At 35.4% G+C, this 20,498-nt stretch overlaps 1 protein-coding gene across 5 annotated transcripts in view; it reads right to left on the minus strand.

The window, feature by feature from the left end:
* POU6F2 (POU class 6 homeobox 2) overlaps nt 1-20,498 on the minus strand; it is a 318,916-nt gene that overhangs the window by 49,658 nt on the left and 248,760 nt on the right. For all 5 annotated transcript variants that reach the window (XM_072924039.1, XM_072924038.1, XM_072924037.1 and 2 more), the window contains exon 6: nt 12,977-13,123. In XM_072924039.1, the coding sequence (XP_072780140.1) occupies nt 12,977-13,123 (147 nt within the window). The remainder of the gene's footprint in view (nt 1-12,976; nt 13,124-20,498) is intronic.

Here is a 20,498-nt window from a genome sequence, read left to right on the forward strand (position 1 = left end):
ACTTGGCTGGAAATATCTTGACACATTTCACTGGGGAGGGTATAACTTATACCACTCTTAAAAAGTAAGTTTAAAAAAAAGACACAGCAATGACTGTGGACTGAAGATTTATTAGAAAAATTCCCTAACCATCTCTTGGAAGTAAAATTTCCATTCTGTGCAAACTCAGTGAGAAATTGCTTTCTTGACATGGTACTCATTTATCTCTCCTCTCTCTGTGTTCTTTGAGGTCTCCTTTTGCGCCATTTGTTTGGTAGTATGAAGCGGATTTAAACATTTTTACATTTGTGCTCTTGCCAGAGACCACAGTGATTTAGTGAATCAGGAATGCATCATTCATGTTTGTTCCCTCTTTTCACTGCATATGATTTTAAGGAGAAATAAAAGGCAAGGGTACAACTTGCTGCATTAAGTGCTCCTTAGGAGGGGCCCTTTCCATTGATGGATCAGGCTATGAGAATTTGAGCTCAGCTTAGTAATATTTAAGAGATACATTTTTATTTGTATTCAGAAAAGAAGTCTTTTGTTGTAGCATATTTATTTGTGATATTTTTTTTTCTCATCATGCAGGGTGTAATACATTGTTGGTTAAGGACTTCCATGTAAGCAAAGCTCTAAGTATCCATCATTGTATATACAGAAGCATGAATCTATCTGAACAGACAAATGCTTCTGTATATTACTAACAGTATTTTTAGGTCAGTGGTCTAATATTAATATTTTAAATAATTACCCTGAAAAGTTGGTAAAAATCTTGCCAAGATTTGTTTTATACTCATTTCCGAGACCTCCCTTATACTCTTACAACAACATAGTTTGTGATTGCAATTTCAGAACATATTCAATCAGCCTTAGACTTCATAGATGACCATCAGGGCTTCCTATGCTTTTCTGTATCTGGTGAACTGAGAATCAGACAGTCTCTTTGGACCTTTGTGAACAAAAATTAAATTCAACACCTTATTTTTTCTAAGCAGTCATTAAATATTTAATCTCAGTCTCTGAGCAGATTTTTATCTTGGCTGTTGTGGCAAAAATTATCAGATGTGGTAGAGAAGAATGTGATGCTTTTTTGCTAATATAAATTACATATGAATCTAATTCAAAGGTGATGACATGATTTATCTAACTTCTCTGCGCATTGGTGCTTAAACTTTCTGCTTTAGCTGAAGGAGTGTGTTTCAACAATGAACATAAAAAAACCCCTGTTTTTAAATTCATGTGTCTACTTGACAAAAAAGATAGGTGACCCTCTCCTACAGGTGTCTGTACCTGAACAATAGGTGTGACAGCTGGGACATTTTAGTGCGTCAGAGAAATGAGACACATTCTCCCGGGTATTAATAGATTAATCAAGAGAGCAACATACAGATTTAAACATACAGAGTGGTGCATTTTAGTTGCTAATAATAATTTTATGAGACTGTAAATACAAAACCCATCCAACAGTATCTGTACAATTAAAACTAAGAGATACACAGTGCAGATCCCAGAAGATGCAATTTAAATACCTAAAAATGGAAGCCACCTCCCAGCACTTTGGAGGGGTCTGTGGAGGCAATGTTTATCAACATGATAGACATCAGCAAACACGCAGACCATGCCATCTTGTGGGTGTATGTTGGGAAATATTTTCCCTGCAATTCTATTAACAAACTTCAATTTTCTTGAACTTCTAATTACTTCACTCTGATCTCTTGTGCAGAGCTATCAATAGTGCCAGTCTACATAGTACCTGCTAGTAGTGAAAGGGTAGGGTGTTAACATTCAAGATCTTTTAACACTCACTTTGTAGTCATTCAAGAGCACTTACATTTTATGTGGGAAATCAAACCCCTAGAAAAATACAGGCCTAGTTTTATTCCTCATATATTAATATGGGGATTAAATTAATAGAATGCAGACAATTATGGCCTCTGTACAGTCATGATTGCACACATCTAAAATTACACCTGAGACAGATCTGAGCTAAAAAAGAGCAGCAAATAATTTTCCATGCCAAGAGGATAAGTTTTAGTTTATTTTCATTTGTCACCAGAATAAAGAGTCAAATTACCCCAAAGACAGAAGCATGACTCAAGAGGTAATTAAAATATTTATAATTACATTTCCCTATGGGTACTTGTATCTCTTCTGAGGAGACGAGCACGAATTTCCAGGTAAGCATACATTCATGTGTTCACATAAGTAGGAAGCAATTCAGTTGAAAAGAATGTTGATATCTGCTTTATTTGAAATGTTTTAGGATTTTGTCAGAATAGGGCAATAAGACACAGGTGGAAGAACATTTTTCTGTATCAACCATGGGATACTTAGACTAGTATTGTGCCATGTCTGAAATGGGACTAAAGACTTATGTTTAACTAACTGAATCCCAGATACACAGGGAGACAAAGAACTATTGTCAGGAAAAGAAAATGGTAGAGGAAGTAAAACAGAAACTATAAAGCTGAATACCTTGGAGTGTCTGAGGATGTGTCTCCAGACACCTGTTTACCCATACTCTTGTTTCCACATGGGTTTATGCTTCCACTTATGGAATAAACCAGAAGAGCAAATGAGAACAAATTAAGTCTAATAATAAGAATTGAGAAGGAAAGAAGAAGGAAATTTTAGCATGGCAAGTGGTGCTGATTCCCCCTTAAAGCTAGTACACTGCATGAGTCTGGTACCATAATTTTCTTTGAGTCTGTCTATTTGTGCTATCAAAGAAGACATAGCTAAATGAACGGCCCTCAAAGAAAGGAGCGGATTAGGCCTCTGCAGATGATGACTAACAAGTTAAACTTCTTTTCAGTTGGGCTGCAGTGACCTATTTATACAATTTCTTTCTTGCTAGCTAGCTAGCTTTTTTAACATTGCAAGGTGTACCTGGCCTCTCTCATCTCTCTCTAAACTGTCTCCCTGATGTCCTGATCACTCTCTGATCTATCTCTCTATCTGCTGGGTGAATGCTAATATGACATATCCAACCTCTAAAACAAACCATTTACTTTGAAACTTGGCTATGTCAGAGTATTTGATGCATCAAACATGAAAATGAATGTATATTTGGATATTGGGTACATCACGTCTTGATATTAAATTATCTCCTGAAAAGAGGATTGATTTTTAAACTGGCAGTATATATGTGTTGCTTCCTTGAATCTCTAGCATGAAGCTAGACATGTGGGGAGTCTATCAAAGGTTCTCTATGAAGCAGAAACAGAGTTGCTCAAGGGCTATGAGTGTTTTCTTTATATTAATAAATCCTTCTCTGCACTTAAGGAAAAATATTCTGTCATTCTTTTCTATTATTATGTGACAATAATATATTAGTCTTCTATGAGAGATACTTATCCTAGAGATAATATTTAATTAATGTGCAAAGCAGGGAGTTTAAGTGAAAAACATACTTTTAGAATCATATATATTTAATACACTGGCATAGATATTTCAAAGTCCTTTTTTTTCCCCTTTTGATATCTGTGCCATTTGCATGTATACACACTGAAGCCTACCACTGTCAGCATCTGAAAAAAAATTGACGAACTGAGATATACTTTGGGAAAAATAGATTGACTGTCCATGGACTGGTAGGTGATTTTTTTTCTGCTTAAACCTTCCCTGTCACTGTTCACAGATCAACACACAGAAGAAGGCATAACACAATTCTATTCTTTGCAATAATCTAGATGCAAATCAGAAGTCAGAGAATACTTCCTCTTACAGGACAATTCCAGATCATTGTGCTCTTTGGAAGCTTGTGGATCTGCATGCAGAAGTTATGGGTCTGAATCTGGCTGGTTATCACTATGAATGTTGTATCAATACATTTTAGTGGATGTCTTACTACCAAATGTCAATGTCAGTCAAGTATTTCTGCAATATTTTCCTCATTATGTGGACACTACTTGGGGAAGACGTATTTCTTAATTTTCAAATTCTTCAGAAGATATTGGTAAAATATCTGGACTCCTTATCTTTCAGATTTCAAAAAAATACTGATTTCACAGCAAACATGGGAGTACCAAATTTTTTCTCACCTGTTGTTGTTATAGGACACGTGAAAGCACAACACGAGCCACTGCTATTTGCAAGGTAAAAAAGCCGCTTATTTTCTGCCTCTAACTTCTATATTTTTCAAAGGTGATAGTGGATTGGAGAGTGAATGTGTCACCTCTCCAAAGACATTGGACAGACTACTAGTACATTAAGTTTCTCCACTCCTATGAAGGAATCCAAAAGAATATGTTGCTTATAGAAAGTTGTGTGAGAAAGTTTTCTAGCAGAATGTAAACTCAGAAGGCTTTAAGAAATCATAAGAATCAGGGAGACAACCTGTGTATCTAAGACATACACATACAAATGTCAAGACTACAGCTCAATAAGAAAGACAATGACCTTCATTTATGCATGAAGACTTTGTAACTTTTAAGAAATTCCAAACCTCACCAAAACAGCAGGAGTGCTCTATCAGTGAATCAAGGACCAAAAATATTTAGAATTTTGCATTAATTGCACATTTGACAGAGTGATCTGACCAAACAAGCACTTTTCATTTTGTTTACTCTAATTATCAATGCCAATTCAGCAGACTGTAAAATTCTGACTCAAGGAAAAATCATACACTATATACAGGATAAGTTAGATAAAATCTAAATAAGACTAAACACCATGTTACATAAAGTACTATGACCTGAGTTCTTGCAGAAATGATGTGGCACATTTAGAAAGATAACTCAGATTCTCAGATTTGGTCCTCTATTTCCTCTGCTCTCCTACAGTCTCTCTATAATCCACCCTGCACAACACTCCCTCATAAGCAATTAAGAATAGTCTTAGATTCCACTCTCATACAAGTCTCATACAGGAGGATTTCCATCATCTCTGCTCACACAATGACGTGGCCTTTAAATTTTTCTCAACTTTGTCAGTTCCTGAACTGATGCAATATTCCCAAGCACTTCCACTGTTTGGGAAACATCAGCAACATAGAAAGTCCTTTTCTCGGTACCACCTACATGAATCAACTTTGTCCACTGCTTTGTTTACATCATGTTAAAGGGTTTTCAATGTACTTAGGAAAATTTAAGACTTTGTCTTCCAGTTCTTCTGTGGTCTGCTTCCCAAGAATCTCAATGGCTAGCTAAAGCTCGTGGGTGAAATCTGTAATTACCAAATTCAGTCTTTTAAGGTAACAATAGTCAAAGCTTCTCTGTGCACAGCAGAGTTGCTCTAGGGGGAAGGTCAAAGACTTGGAATGGATTCCAGCAGCAATTGAGGAACATTCCTGTGTTTATTATCTTTGGCTTCACCACATTCTGCTGCAAAAGCTAATACATTTCTTGTTGTCTGCTTTTCTCTGATGCAAATATAAGCAATGTGCATCTATAAGAAATCCCATCATAATGATTTTAAAATCCAAATGAAACAAAAACTTTAAAAGTAAAATTAAAAAACATTCCTAACAAAGACAGACAAAGCCAAATGTCCTTATCAAACATGCAATGTGCTGTTCTACAAGTTTCTGTTGAGAGGAAGACCAATTTGTGACTATCACTAGTCATGTTTCTTAATGCTTTACTGGAAGGTGATAAGATATGATGATAAGGAGAGCAGTGTAAGAACCTCCGTAGAGCAGAAAGATTTCATTGACTGTGATGTATGTCACTGGTGATAACCACGAAAATTTTTCATGCTTATAGCCACCTCATGATGCTAAGATGAACAGATTATAGGAATGGTAGGTTCTTTTTTTTATTGGTTAGCTTTCATGAAAATGGCATTAGGGTTGAACTAGTAGTAAGTTTGGTTTTCTCCTCCATGCAAAAGTAATTAAGAAGGCAATGACAAAAGGACAGTTATGTACAGTATTTCTGAAGAAGAATAATTAATGTAGAATTGTAACATTTTCAAAAGTGCCTAAATGCTGCAGGTTTTTAAGGGTCTCTTCAAAGTATATTTAATCCACATAGTACAGTGTGTTAGCAAGACCCCAGAGCTAATAACTAATGAACTAGATCCTGTGTCACCTTGTTGAGAAGCAGAATTAATTAGTCCAGCCATAATAACATACTGCCGAGAGTTTTGGCTTCTTCAATCTGTGCTAGTACAGCACTGAGACATGCACATATAAATGAACTGTCTCCGGCAATTTGCTTGCAATGCTCTGTTACAGTGCATAGACATGCCTTCGAGCACTCAGTCTCGTAACTCTGATTGAAGGAAACTCAGGCTTTTACAGGTATGAAAGTTGCTTTTGAAAATAAGACTTGGGCACCTCTGAAAAGATCTATGTCCAAGACACAGTATCTTAGGCAGAAATTCAGGCAAAAGACTACAATCTGAACTGTGAAATTTAGTACCAAATGTAAGATTTCTTGCAAGTTAGATGAAAGAAATTTCAGTGGCTCTTCTGGATAGATGTGGATAATTTCCAAGCCTGATACAAGTTTTATTGCACAATTATACTTTCCATTTTTCAGTGATCACTGCCTAAAATAGATAAAAAAGCTAGTCAGCTCTTAGTTTAAGATAGATTCACTTTGCCTTAGTCCATTTCTGCTTCATAAAGCTGCCAATTTGCATGACCGGAGAGCTTGGTCCATGCATTTCTACATTTATGCCACTGTGGATACAACTGATATTAGAGAAATAGTACAGCAAAATAAAGGCACAGTCAGCAAAAATATGTTAAAAGAATTATTTGTCTTTTGATTCAAATTCACATGGGAGGTAATTAAACAAACACCCTCCTCCATGTGTAGCTTTGGGGAGGAAAACCAATGGAAAAAAAAATCTTCCCTTACAACTGACCTTTTCTCTTTTCACTTTTCTTCCTGCAAATGGCAAAACCGCATGTATTCAGCACAGGGAAACTTTGAGGGGGTAAACGGAGAGTCAGACTCCACCCAGCAGAAATTCAATACATTAATATTAAGGTCTGTCAAAACAGATTCTCCTGGTAAAGGGTTTTCCAAGGAATGTTCTTAAATGCTGGTATTATCAGACTGTTACAATCCCTCCCTCTAATATCTCTCTCAAAATGTGTCTCTTTTAACTTCTCAGGCTTCTAATGAAGTATCCTTAATATATGACATTCTGATACCACCAACTCAGATTTCCATAGGTCTTAGCCCTAGGAAGATATTGTTAGCAGTCACTACTTAAACAATTATAGTTAAGAATTTTGTGAACATTTGGATGTTTTGAGGGCTAAAATATTAGTGGTTAACATGTATTAAAACTGCATAGCTGAAAGTGAAAACAAGAAAAAGAAAAGGTTAAGAGATAAGGCTAGCGGACATTGAACACCTGAAGAACAGTATGAATTGCACATACTCAGGAAGACTCTAAGATTCTTACACATTACAGGACTTTTAGCCTCCTAGAACTTCTGGAAGAATGAAAAAAATTGAAACAACAAAAAAACCCAACAAACAATCAGCATCCTCCTTTTAAGTATAGGAGGAGTCACAACTTGCTGTCCCAGAGGTAGCTGTCAAATTTCTTGGCTAGTGTTGAAAAGAAAACTAGGTTACATGGCAGTATCTACACATTTCTTGGAGATGACTGCTAATTGCTCTGAACTTTAAAGTGTGGATATGGAAAAGTTCTTATATCTGTGGTTCTTGAGAACTGAAAGTCTTACAAATGACTTTGTGTATACATACTCATCTGCTCATCATAGCATACTCTACCAGAAAGAAAATGGAGGAAAAATTGTGGAGTTAAACAAGACCAACAGGAAAAAAACCTGCAAAACCCCCCCAAAAAACCAAATAAAAAACTTCCCAACAGCAAGAAAAAAAACCCATCCAATGTATTGGATCCTTTGGTTTTATTTATGCACAAAATCATACTATTGTCACTTAATATGTATTGCAGAGATTTAACAGAAATGGTTTAAATCTCTTTAAAGGTATACATTTCAGTATTGGAATATCTTATTTAGCTGAAACAAAACTGAAACAAAAAGTTAATAGCTAACTAAGTTAACTAACTAACAAATTCCAGCTTTGCACTATTTTTTTCTCACATGTTTAAGTAAACTGCATTAAAATGTGCCTTAGATTTTAAAAGAGTATTTTCTTTTGGAATGGGGACAGCCCCAACTGAACATCATCAGAATAGAAAAAAAAATGCTACAAACACCTTTTTCCACACCATTTTATAATGACCTCACTCCGCAAAAGAAGGTAGCGGCCTTTTCTGTGGGAGCAAAGAGGTTCTAGTACTGTGGCCTGTTGAATATTTTCCAGATTGTGGCCTTGGTCACTTGAGCTAAGACAAGACAGCTTCTCTGCTTAGAATCTTAAATTTAGTTTGCAAATAACTGTTTTCACTTCAGGAAAAAAGTAGTTACAGAAAACAGTGAAAATAATAGTACCTACATGTAGACATGTAATAGTTGTGAAGACAGAAATTTCCTTTACCATAAAAGATACTTCAGCACTTTCCAAGCCAGTCCACAATGAGCACAGTTATTTTTTTAAATCCTATCTCTGTTGTTATTGCACATGACATATTACATTGTACTGTACAGTGTGTGGTGATGAGAAATTCCCTGCTTATTTAATTGTGATCCTTCAATGAATTTGAAAGGGAGCTCTTTATTTCCATTTCTTTAATTTACTAGTTCTTTAGCTGATGATTTTATTAACTCTTGTATTTGAGAACTGATGCTTAACAAAAAAAGGGGAAGGAAAAAAGGCCCTTGGCAGTATTGTGAAGGCCTGGAACTGAATAATGCACTTTAATAATGAGGAATAGAGCTATGGCTTTTGCTGATGGCTGTGACCGGCTCTGTGACCTGATTATGTCGCAGAGTGTCAGCAGCTGAGACACTACAAAAGGGAGCGCATCCCATCAAATCTATCTCCATTGTAATCACTCCTACTGCTGAGAGGCTTGTTAGGAGCAGGGAATCCATCAGGCCTCATTAGCACCGTTTACCATCAAGAAGCTCAAAGAGCAAATGTGTACCCTCTCATCAGAATAATGAGAACCAAAGTACTCCTATTATCTAATTGGATCAACAATGCCTCTCTCTCTATTTAGTTTCTGGGCTACTTGTGGACGACAACACTCAAAAAATAGTTATTTTTTTGTTAAGTACCAGGGTGGACCTGCGCTTAAGATTTTTCTTATACAGAAGGATTTCATATCTAAAGAGCATGGACACAATAAAGCCTGGGTTACTTCAGGGGCATTCTTAGATTATAATGAAACAATCCCAATTAATTCACTGTTCAATTAAAGTGTGGACAATACAATTACACCATACATACTTAGATTTTCCTTTTTATCTCCCAGGAAACAGACTATTACCCTCTTTATCCACAAGGCAGTTCATCATGCCAACTCTCATCATGTTACTCTTTTCTTTTATGGTGAACTGTTATCTTGTAACTGCTGAATTTAGTGGTATTTTCCTCCTGTTAGACAACTCCCATCTTTTCAAAAGAGTAACTAAACTTACTCGGTAAATATGTAAAAAACCCACAGTAAAAATGTATTTGATCCTGCTGAAGTCAAGAAGCATATATGAATGCAAATGATGATAATTAAGAAACCATATTCATCAACCTTGCTTTCATATTTCTTTGGCTCAATTCCTTACAAATATTTTGACACCACCAAATTACACATTTCACATGCTAAATAAACATAGCAAAACCAATACAAAACTCCTGATTTTTTATTTCATTTGCAAAACCAGCATAAAAAAGAAATATATTGGCTTAAACCTCTGAAGAATCCAAGGAAGCAACAGCACTAGGGTCCCACTGTAAGGCAGGCTGAAGCTGAATATGTAGGCAGTCTCTCTTTGATATCTACTGACATGGTGCAATCTGGCAAACCTGCTGCCCTGGCCTTTAAATTTAAGATATGAAAGCCCCAGTGCTGCAAACTCTTCCTGGAAAGTGCTGAGGGCAAATAGAATGCAAGCAGTGTTACATGGGCCAATAGCTCTTCATAATATGCCTCTGAAAATGAAAATTTGATTTAGAGTCCTCTACGTGTACTATATCAAATTAATCAGGTGATCTAATCATATTGTTTCCACAGATTAGATCTCTTGGCTTGGTCTTGGGAAGCTCTATATATATTATATATATATATATATATATATATATGTGTGTGTGTGTGTGTGTGTGTGTGTGTGTGTGTGTGTGTGTGTGTGTTATATTGCCATCCAAAGCAAAAGATGAAAAATAAACAAACATGCCATAACTTTGAATTCAATAACTAATTAAATAAAAATATGTTATTTAAATTATTGTTAATATATGTGATCTTTTTTACTGTAATTGTAACAACTCCTAGACTATTGGGAATTAAGGCCATGCCATATGTCATTTAAAGGACCATTTCCCTTAAATTTGGCATAGGATCTTGGATTTGACCTAGAGCTTAATGTCTCCAGGGATTACTGATCACCATATATTTAGCTAGACAGATGGACAAGCCCTGAATTTCTGTAACAGAAACAGCATGTAATTACAAAGATTGCACATATCAACATTCTAGTAACTCATTCAGCTTTATATTTTCGGGAGTGAGTTTTGGGTATCATGCTTGTGATTCCTTGAAAGGGGCAATTTTCAAAGAGCAGAATTCTTAACATGTGGTGCAAATCTATCTCTTTAGCGACTCCAAGCAGATTATTCAGAAATGGAGGTTTCAAATTACTATTTGTTTATGCTCCCAACTTTGAAGAAACATCTCTTAGTTCTTGGTTAGGTGTTATAACTCTATTAATTTGAAGGGAATGCAATTTAATTTCTGGAATGCAGATAAATTATACTGAATAGTCCTGTTTTAAGGCAGCCTGAGAAATGGTCTCTAAGTAATATGAGCTTATGCTGAGCATTATAAAGCTGTGTGCTATATTACACACTTACTATCAATATTTATCTATATTGTGGCAAGGTCTGCAGTACTGATTATAAAACAAGGAAGATTTGCAAAAACAAGTGATAAAAATAAAACCCTTATTTAAAAGACTTAGGCAGATAGCTAGATGCTGTAATTTTATTCTGACAATTGGGAAGATTCTTCCTTTCCTTTCTCTTTCTCTGCAACCTGTCGAATTATTTGACTTGACATTATGTCTGGAATAAACAACGCAACCTGAGTGAAACTTTCATTCAGTGATATCTTTTTAGTAGTGGGATTTTTTTTTAAGGATACAGTGAATGGTCACACATAGATTATGTTTTCTGTGGAGAACATGTAAAGGAAAAACTATGAAGAAATTAGTCTACATTCATAACTTCAGCTCTTACGATGAACATCTTTGGTGTCAAGTGCTTCATATGTAAGTGGCAACTGTGAACCATTTCTGGAGCACAGAGGAGATAGAAACAAGCAGGCTTCTATGTTGGAGCTGATCTGACTATGAGTTATAGGTATTATAACCAACTTTTCTCCCAAACCAATACCCCATTCCTCCAGAAATCTTAATAGGCTTTTGAGAGCCTCCATTTAAAGCTGGCTGCATAAAATGATCCTTTGATGAAAAGGGATTGAAACAAGGGTTAAAGTAGACATTGAAAGGTTATTGTAGAGGGCACATTGTTCATACAATCCCCCTTTAATATGTGTGGTGTGCACCTGCGATAAGATGATTCATTAGATAAGGCCTCACTTTGACAAGCTCCATCGTTCAACCCTCGGGGTAGTGATGGAACAATTCTGCACCCACCCAGTAAATATAACAAGGTCAGCATTTTTTTCCCTGGGACTTGGATGGTGTTAGTGAAGCTCAGGAAGCATCTTTGTTTATGTGTCCTATTTAAAAAAAACAGGGGAGGTCCTATAAAGTATTGAATTTTATTTTTTAATGGGCCAAAATAAAAAACGTCACTCTTGTTCCAATTAACTAGCCATAAATTACCAGGAGAAGAGCTGTTCTTTCTTTTTTTTTCTCTTCACTAGTAAACAGTAAGAGTAGAAACTAAATTTTAGATTCACATATCATCCAAGCTGCATCATTTCAATAAATGCTCTTCAGGGCCTAACACCCACATAAACATTGTGGGTATCACTGTATGCCCAATTTTTAGAATTTAGAATAATGACATTCAAATTACACAGTTAGCAGTTACATTGACAGATCTGTTGCAGAGATCCAAGGCATTTTAGTCCTAATGAATTCAATAACGAATGAAAGTAGTCACAATTTGAAAGCCACTTAAATATGGTTTATCATAGAAATTACTTTTATATATATGGATTCGGATGCATATGTTTCTGCATCATACTTAGACTGAAACTGAAATTTTTAACAAATAAACAGCTCCAAAATGTAGGTAATGCACAGTCTCTCTCTTAGACACACTCACTATTAAACAATGTTCAAGTTCGTGTTTGGAAAATTTTCTTTAAACCAAAATGATCTTCCAAATTTGTATTTACAGGCTGGCATAGTAATTGCAAATTTCTTAACATAGTTAATAAACAGATGAGGAAGCCACTCAGATAACTCCATCACTGATTCTTCATTACAATTTATTTTCCTTTACTAGAAACATTTAATGCCTTTTAAGAAATGATGTAATACAGAAATGCCACAAAAATGCAAAAAAGTGAAGCACCGTACCACTTCAGTGAAGGTATCTGTTATTAGGCATATGTAAGTGGATAGAAGACAGATAGTATGGTTGTTAAAAATTACAGGGTTGCTGGACTTTTAAAATGGTAAAATAGTAGTGCATGGTATTGCACTACTATTGCACTACTCTGATATTTTTAAATGGCTGGAACAAAATAAAACAAACCCTTAGCCTTTTCTACCTTGAAAACACTCTTTAAGAATGCCTAACTGCCCTGTTTCTCAGACTTTCCATTTCTTACCTTGTCTGGCAAATCAATATTTATTTATCTTCAGCATGTGCACTTTTAAATTGCTGTCATACAGGCGGAACTGATTTTTGTCCCAAGATCAGCCTGCCATCAGAATTCACTGTTTGCTCCATCTTGTACTCACCTGTCCTTGTGCATTAGTGACGAGCTGGCCTGTGACCCCCTGAAGACTGGAGAGGGCGTTTCCAAAGGCCTGCGAGTTTGCTATTGAGCCCATGGCTGCTGCTGCTGCTGCTGCTGCTGCCTGACTTGCTAATGGATTATTAACCAGCTGAAAAAAAAGAAATAAAAGATAATGATAAAGCCCACGATAAACATATAATATTAACTGAATAATATAAAAGTGATAGCACAGTAAGGTTCATGTTATTATAATGTTTTTTACCCACTTAATTGTGTGTAAAAAATGTCTGCTCCAAGAGCTCAAGTTTGAGAGGTTATTACTTCTGGAGCTTTGAAAACTAGTCGTTTTAAAAAAGGAAGAGGAAATTCCGTGTTGATGTTGAAGAATAAAATTCCCCCTTTTAACCCTATATTCTCTCTCCTTTTTTTTTTTTTTTAATCGAGTTATGCTTGATGTGTTTCTTTAGGCACAAGTTGCTAATGCCACAGGTATAGCAGCTTTGTACTGCTGTAAAGAGCAATCAGTGAAAGATTAGCACTTGACTGGGAGTGGAATGTTTACTTGGGGATATTCAGAACAGAAACTATTTTACTGATGACCCCAAACCCAAGAAAAATACGCAAATGAGCAGTTTTTATAATTTTGATTTTTATAATTAAATAATTAGTCTCAATATCTAGATAAATCCCTTTAGAAGACTCAACCTTGTAAGTGAGGTCAACAGATATCAAATAAAAATTCAAAATTCATTTGTAAAATATGATACTGATCCACATGCTGCTTCTCAAATGTGAATGATTAGTTCCAGGATTCATAAATTTTCAGGAAATAATTTGTATTGCCTGCTTTAGTCAATTCTACCTAAATGCACCATAGAAAGTACAGAGCATGGTCATGACTTTCACCTGAAACACTAGGGGAATCTCATGGAGGAGCAGTCCTAACAACTCCTATGCTCATCAAGCATACAAAATGTATGTTCTTCTGTCAGAATCAAAAGTTGTCTTGGACATGGCTTTTCCATTGGATTATTGGGAAGTTTCTATTTTCTTATCCTTTTCTGAGAAAGGACAAACTTTGAATCAAGAACATGGGGATGACAGTAAAAAAAAAACCAAAGACATTTGGAACCATCATCACTTGGATAGCTGTCTTGAGAGCAATCAAACTGAGTTCAAGAAGCTGGAAATACATTTTGGAGTGTCTTTGCCTCCTCAGAATCATTGCATTATAGCAGAACTTGCAAAATATGCATGAGCAGGCTAGAGCAGCCAGAAATCTGAGGGACATAACAGTCTAGGGACTGTTTTTCTTAGACTGAGATGAAAATGCTAGGGCTAACTCAGAAAAGCTTTATGTTTGAGCTGAAATTAGTAGGAGTTCTAAATCCTAAAATGACTAGTAAATTATCTGTCTTTTAGAAATGGAGAGTCACAAGCAGTGGTAGGGGATATACTGCATAGACAGGCTCTGCTTCAAAATAGGCTATAAAAAATTAATCAGTGATTAGTAGATGTTTTAAGCATGTTACAGATATGAGTAGTGTGTATGTTATAGACGTTTAGAAGCCCATCAATAGAAGATGTCAGATATGGTTATAATCTATGCTTATAAGAAACCTACTTGTCTGTTGGACATTGCAAAATCTACAATTGATTGGTCATACATTATAACATCTATTAATCATTCATTAGCTTCTCATGAAGTATTTATAAATGCAACCTTGATATAAAGTGTTGCTTAAAGGGGTGCCTTGGGCATATCCAATCCCTCTAGAAATTGTAAAGTAAATAACTAAATAAAGATTAGTAGCAATGCCAGACAGAAAAGATGACATTGTTTGGAGGAAATATTTTTATTTGGAAAAAATTGTTATATGAATCTCCAAAAGTTGTTCAAAGCAACCCACGGCATGAAAATCAAGCAGGAATAAAACACAAAAGGGGAAAACTTCAATGTATGCTTGATTAGCAGCCCTGATGAGTTGAGCTGTGAAGAGAACTGAGACCAGTACAATGACCAAAGTGAAGCTCAGTCCCTGAATACAAACTGCAAGAAATTCCACTGACTGCACAAAGGTGTGAGTGCAAAGGTAGCTGAATGCACTCTTCAGTCATTTGGGTGGTGGTGCCTGAGCATGGCTGTGTAATGCCAGAGAACAATATAAGTAAACTGGTTAGTTTTCTGCTAAAAACAGTGTCATATCTTTATTGTCTGAATCAGAAGTTAGCAAACACTGCCTTTTTTTCATGGCACTTCATTGGCAGTACTGGGACTTGAAGAAATGTAAGACCTTCAGAAAAGGTTTTCTACCATCTTATTAGCAACCCACAAATTACTGAACCTCTGATCCTACAGCATCTGACTGCAGGTATAAATTATAATATTTTGCCAGTTACCGAAAATCATCTAATAAACTACACTAGCTGCTATATTATTCAGGGCTTCAGAGGTGTGTAAGAACAGCTGCTTGGGAAGCATAAATAAACCTTGTGAATCTGGCAACTGCAAAGGGTTAAAACCTTCTAGAAATCAGACTATCACCTTCTAGAATCTCTTTTCAATTTTTCTTGCACCAGTTTTCAAAAAATGTACATTTTCAAATACAACAATAAAATTTAATTACAACAAACCCCAGAGACACTCAGGATTGCTTTTAGTTGCATCACAGAGATAAGCTACTTATTAAAAATGACGGCAGAGGCTGTGATATGCATAGTACCATGTTCCAGGAAAAAATACAGGGAACGGGCCAAATCGCAGGGTAAGAGACTTCAAAGTGCATATTAAACCATCCCTATCTATTCATAAGTCTGATTAAAAAGGAGAGGATGCATTTTTCTTTGAGTGCATTGGGGAGCTGTTGACTGCAAGTTATGCTTTATTCAATTGACCCCTTTTATCTTGCGTGCAAACTGAGGATGAAGAAATACATCTCATTTCATTATGTTTGGACACCAAGATAACATATTGAATCTTTCTTTTATTCAAAAAATAAGATCTCTAACTTGAGATGTTTATGCGATTTTTCAGTGAAGGTTGGATCCCTAAGAATGCATGTTGGAAATATTGGAAATATATTGTGAAAAATCCCACAAAGGGCTCTTCCTGTTTTGTTTCTGTATTTAAATAATGATTTAATTTGGAAGGCTGAGATATTTGGACCTGTTGATTCCAGTGCCCAAAATATCTTCTCCAACTCAAACCTCCAGCCATAACAGTAGATAATAGTAATCTTTGTTTAAAGTGACAGACCAGCCCTCTTATGACACCTCTGCTAATAACATGATTCTATAAGGAAGCAAATTTTATGAGGAAGAATCTTCAATAACAGAGTAGGTGTAGTACATTTTTCTGAATTTAGAAAGCTGAAGTATTAAAGGTACAACACACGAAAATTTACTACTTTAAGTCAGTAAAAGCAGAAGGCATTCCAGTGCATCAAACAGAATTCACACAAATAAAACAAATCTGAGAAATTCTGGTGAATGAAAGAGGCACTAACAAGATCCTAAAACTGTGCCACGCGAAGTGAGAGCTTCTATGGTTAAGGCATAGTCTTCAAAAAAAGCAATTTGAAGAAAAGTGTGTTGGAGTCAATATTACAAACAGCTCTCGAGAGCCGCAAATACTTTTTTCATTTGGAATAAAACCATCTTACTCTTTATTTTGAAAACTAACTTAGTATTTCATTGGAGTTGCTGTGAGAAATTTACCAAGCATTCATCTATTGTTGAATACAAGATCAGATCTGATAACCTACACAGGAGGTAGATACTTTCCTTTATAAAAGGCAGGTCCTACTGAACTTTCAGTCTCCTGGTCTGGAAATCAAAGAGTCAGTTTTAGTCATTACAATATTATTCAGTCAACAAATACAAAAAAAAAAAAAAAAAAAAAACAACAACAATCAAATAGTTTTACTAGTGAAAAGTCAAGACACTTCAGGACACCAGAGCATCACATGGAAAAATGGGCATGTAACCGGAAAGGCAAAGTCACTTCATCCTGTGCCAGTATATAGATCTCATGTGTTTTCTAAAGCACTTGTGGAGGAGGCTGAGTAAATTCATGCTGCTATCTGAATGCAGCAATGGAGGATTTGAAGGACATATTGCAGAGTAACTTCTGGCATAACTTCATTTTATAAAATAGTATTAGTGTTTTTCAGAAAGACTGTTAAAAATCACATTTCAGGATATCTCCCAGTGATGGAATTAGTGTAAAAAAGTATTATATTTGATTAGGGACCAACAGATCCTCAGTCTCTTATGTTCTCTGACAAGCTCTTCTGTAGGGAGCATCACACTACTAGATTAGCTGCTGAGATTGTTTGCTTAAACCAATACTTTTCAAGGGAAAACAAATATCTCTAACCATTGATAAGAATTTAGCAATGGCTCTCAGTCAGAAATACATGACATTTTTCTTTTCTACCCATAATGAGTGAAAATTTTATTCACAGAAATGAATTTTTTTTTTATCAGTATGGCATGTGCTTTTCTAGGAAGTTTTAGACAAGAATCTACCTGAATTTTATTGTGTTTAGTTGATGAAAGAATTACAGGTCAAATTATAGTGGGATTTATTCCCATTTTTTCTCAGAGGCTCGTGAGACAAATTCTGGGTAGTAGTCACTAGACCTTAAGGGTAAAGAATGTTTCATACTGATCACAGGCTCCTGAGGATATTAATGCCTTCATTGTTATAGTGACTAGTATTATCATCTGTATTGGGTGTAGATGGAAAGGTTTTGGTAGTGGAGCAGCTGCAGAGGAGGAGGATTAAAAATAGAGTGAACAAAACAAAGGGCACAGTACAAAACAAATTGATCATAATAATTAACAAGATGACCACTCAGCACTTATATAGAATTGTAGATGAGTGAGCTCTGTCAATTTAATTTATTTTTAGGATTTCAAGTAAAATAAGTAAAGTTTTGAAAAATGCTGTGAACATGCAGATCCCAAGAAAGTCAAGAGAGAATACACAGGCAACATAAACCAAAAGATGTTAATTTCATCCAAACAGATGCTATGAGCAAACATTTTGGAAACTCTGTCTAGTTTTGTACTTACGAGTTAGATTCTTTTTTCTAATGTTGATCTTTTCCTCCCTCCCTCCTTTTTTGTTTACATAATAGGATAATTACAACATTTAACTTTTGTAAATGAGCATCAGGGTAAAATGTCTGATAAAATGGCTGTCATAGGGCCTAATCATGCATAACTATTTGAAAACATGCCCACCAGGCAAAACCCAAATTATGAAAAAAAATTAAATCTGTCAACATTTATGTTTTGTACACTGTTGTGATATGATCAACCTACAAAATGTACAATTTAGTTATAATATCCAGACCCATCCAACAATGTCTTCCTATTTCAAAACTGCACAGGTCTAAATTTGCAAATGGTTGTAGATGGTAAGAGCTCCAAATAGGCTGCTTAGACAGACATTTTAGTATATGCACATGGATCAGAAATTTATATACAGCATACAGTGTAGAGACAAGGATATTGAAATATCTGAAAGCACCGACTTGACAGAGACACTTAAAATATCTGGTTCTCACAGATACTTAGTCTGCTCATTATATGCATTTATTGTGGTTGAGCAATTTGCTGTCTAAATCTATGCTGAATTTTCTATCAGAAATAAGTACTGATAGTGGTATCACTGATGTGACATGACTTGATTCAATGCAAAGTGACGCGACCTGAGGTGATTGGAAGTACGCAATGCTCATGTGAGCCTTGAGATGACATAGATAGAAGAGGATGAAAAAAATTTCTTGAAATATCTTTGTAAACAAGGTGCTGCTGGTCAAATTTGAACCAGTCTGAAAGCTACAATAACAAATTGCAAAATTAAAAGGGTATATTTCTTATAGAGCCGTGGCAAAGCAAATAAAGAGCAGACTGAATCCCCAGGTCTCTCAGACCAAACTAATGGAGACATGAATAATGAAGAACACATCAGGCTGTGTTCTAAGAGTGAGCAGACACCATCCTAGCCACTTTAATTTCTTCTCTATTAGTGACAGATAGAGAAGAGAGAAGAGGAAACTAGAAGAAAGTGATCCTTGTTGTGTCTAATCCAACAAGATAAACTAAATTGCAGGTGTCAGCATGTCTGAGGTTGGGTCTTATATGTTTACAAAAAGAAAGAGGGAATATATTTAAATATATTTAATGTCTTTAAATGCAAATAACTACAAAATACAGATGACTGACCACTTTAGCAGCAGGTTAGTACTTACAGACTGACCCTAGACTCCTGTCTTCTAAGTCCCTGTGCGTCCACATTTATAACTTACAAGTTTGAAATGTTCCAGATCAATTTAAGATGGCACCCACTGAACAAGACTTCTGTTAAAGAGAGGCATCTTGGTTTTGTCTGATTTACTTGGTTTTATCTGATTTTTTCTGAGTTATTTTTTAAAATATCATACATAGTTTTTAAAATATCTGAAACTGTTTCTTTCATGAATGATGCATAGGTACTCTAAACAAACAATATCTAAATTAAATTTAGCATCTCTAATAATCATAAATTGTATTGGTATTTATAAAAGAGGAATGAGTACTGAAAAAGTTATCTGTATTTTCTAGTTTTCTGAATTAGTTCCCATGTGTTGCAAGAATAAAAGCAAAAGAGCACCTTCTAAACTTTTTGAAAGGGAATGCAACACTGTTCATTTCACATTGATTAGTTTCTTGGTTCTGTGTTCGTCTATTTTAGAATGATTTATCTGGCTTCTGAAAGATGCTCACCCTACAAGAAAAATGGTTACTTCAGGGTTCCCTCGCTGGTAAAAACCTGGACTCTTATCAAAAGGAAATTGCCATCTGTCTTTTCAGATAACAGCCCAGCACTTGGGTCTCAGTGATCTCTGTAGAAAGTGTGCCAACTGTGAGACACACCAAATTAATCTCCTTAATCTAAAACATTTATTTGCCTTTAATTTGAATTTGTGAATGGCATGTGCACACGTAAATATGACCATTTGCATATATAAATGTTAAAAATGCAATGTGAGGTCACACCATGTTAATATGACTCTTCATGTTAAGTATTTGAGAAAATATTTCTGAAAGTCTTGTTCTACAATACAATATGCAGTCTTCATATGTATGCCTGGAACTGTTTATTCAAATATTCATATTAAAAAACAAACTCAGAGGTACAGACCTTGTCTTTCGCCCTTTGAAGAATAAATCCTACTTAATACTCAGGGACACATTGTTAACTGAGACAATATATATATAAAACTTCTTTTAAAATTCTGTGTCAGCTGCTCTGCAAAGATCCTAATTTTTGAAGCTGGAAATACATCTGGATACTTTGGTTTATTTGTAATGTAATAGCATCACCAAATAGTTTTGCTTTCATGTAAACTAAGTGCCTACCTTGAATGTTTGTTTACCTAAATGTGAACAAGATCAGATCTAAAACTGTAATTATGTGGAATACTTTTCCTTTCACTACTTTCAGGTCCAAACTGGACCTTACTCAATGT

The sequence above is a fragment of the Taeniopygia guttata genome, chromosome 2 (genome assembly GCF_048771995.1).
Source record: "Taeniopygia guttata chromosome 2, bTaeGut7.mat, whole genome shotgun sequence".
In the NCBI taxonomy this organism is placed as follows: domain Eukaryota; kingdom Metazoa; phylum Chordata; class Aves; order Passeriformes; family Estrildidae; genus Taeniopygia; species Taeniopygia guttata.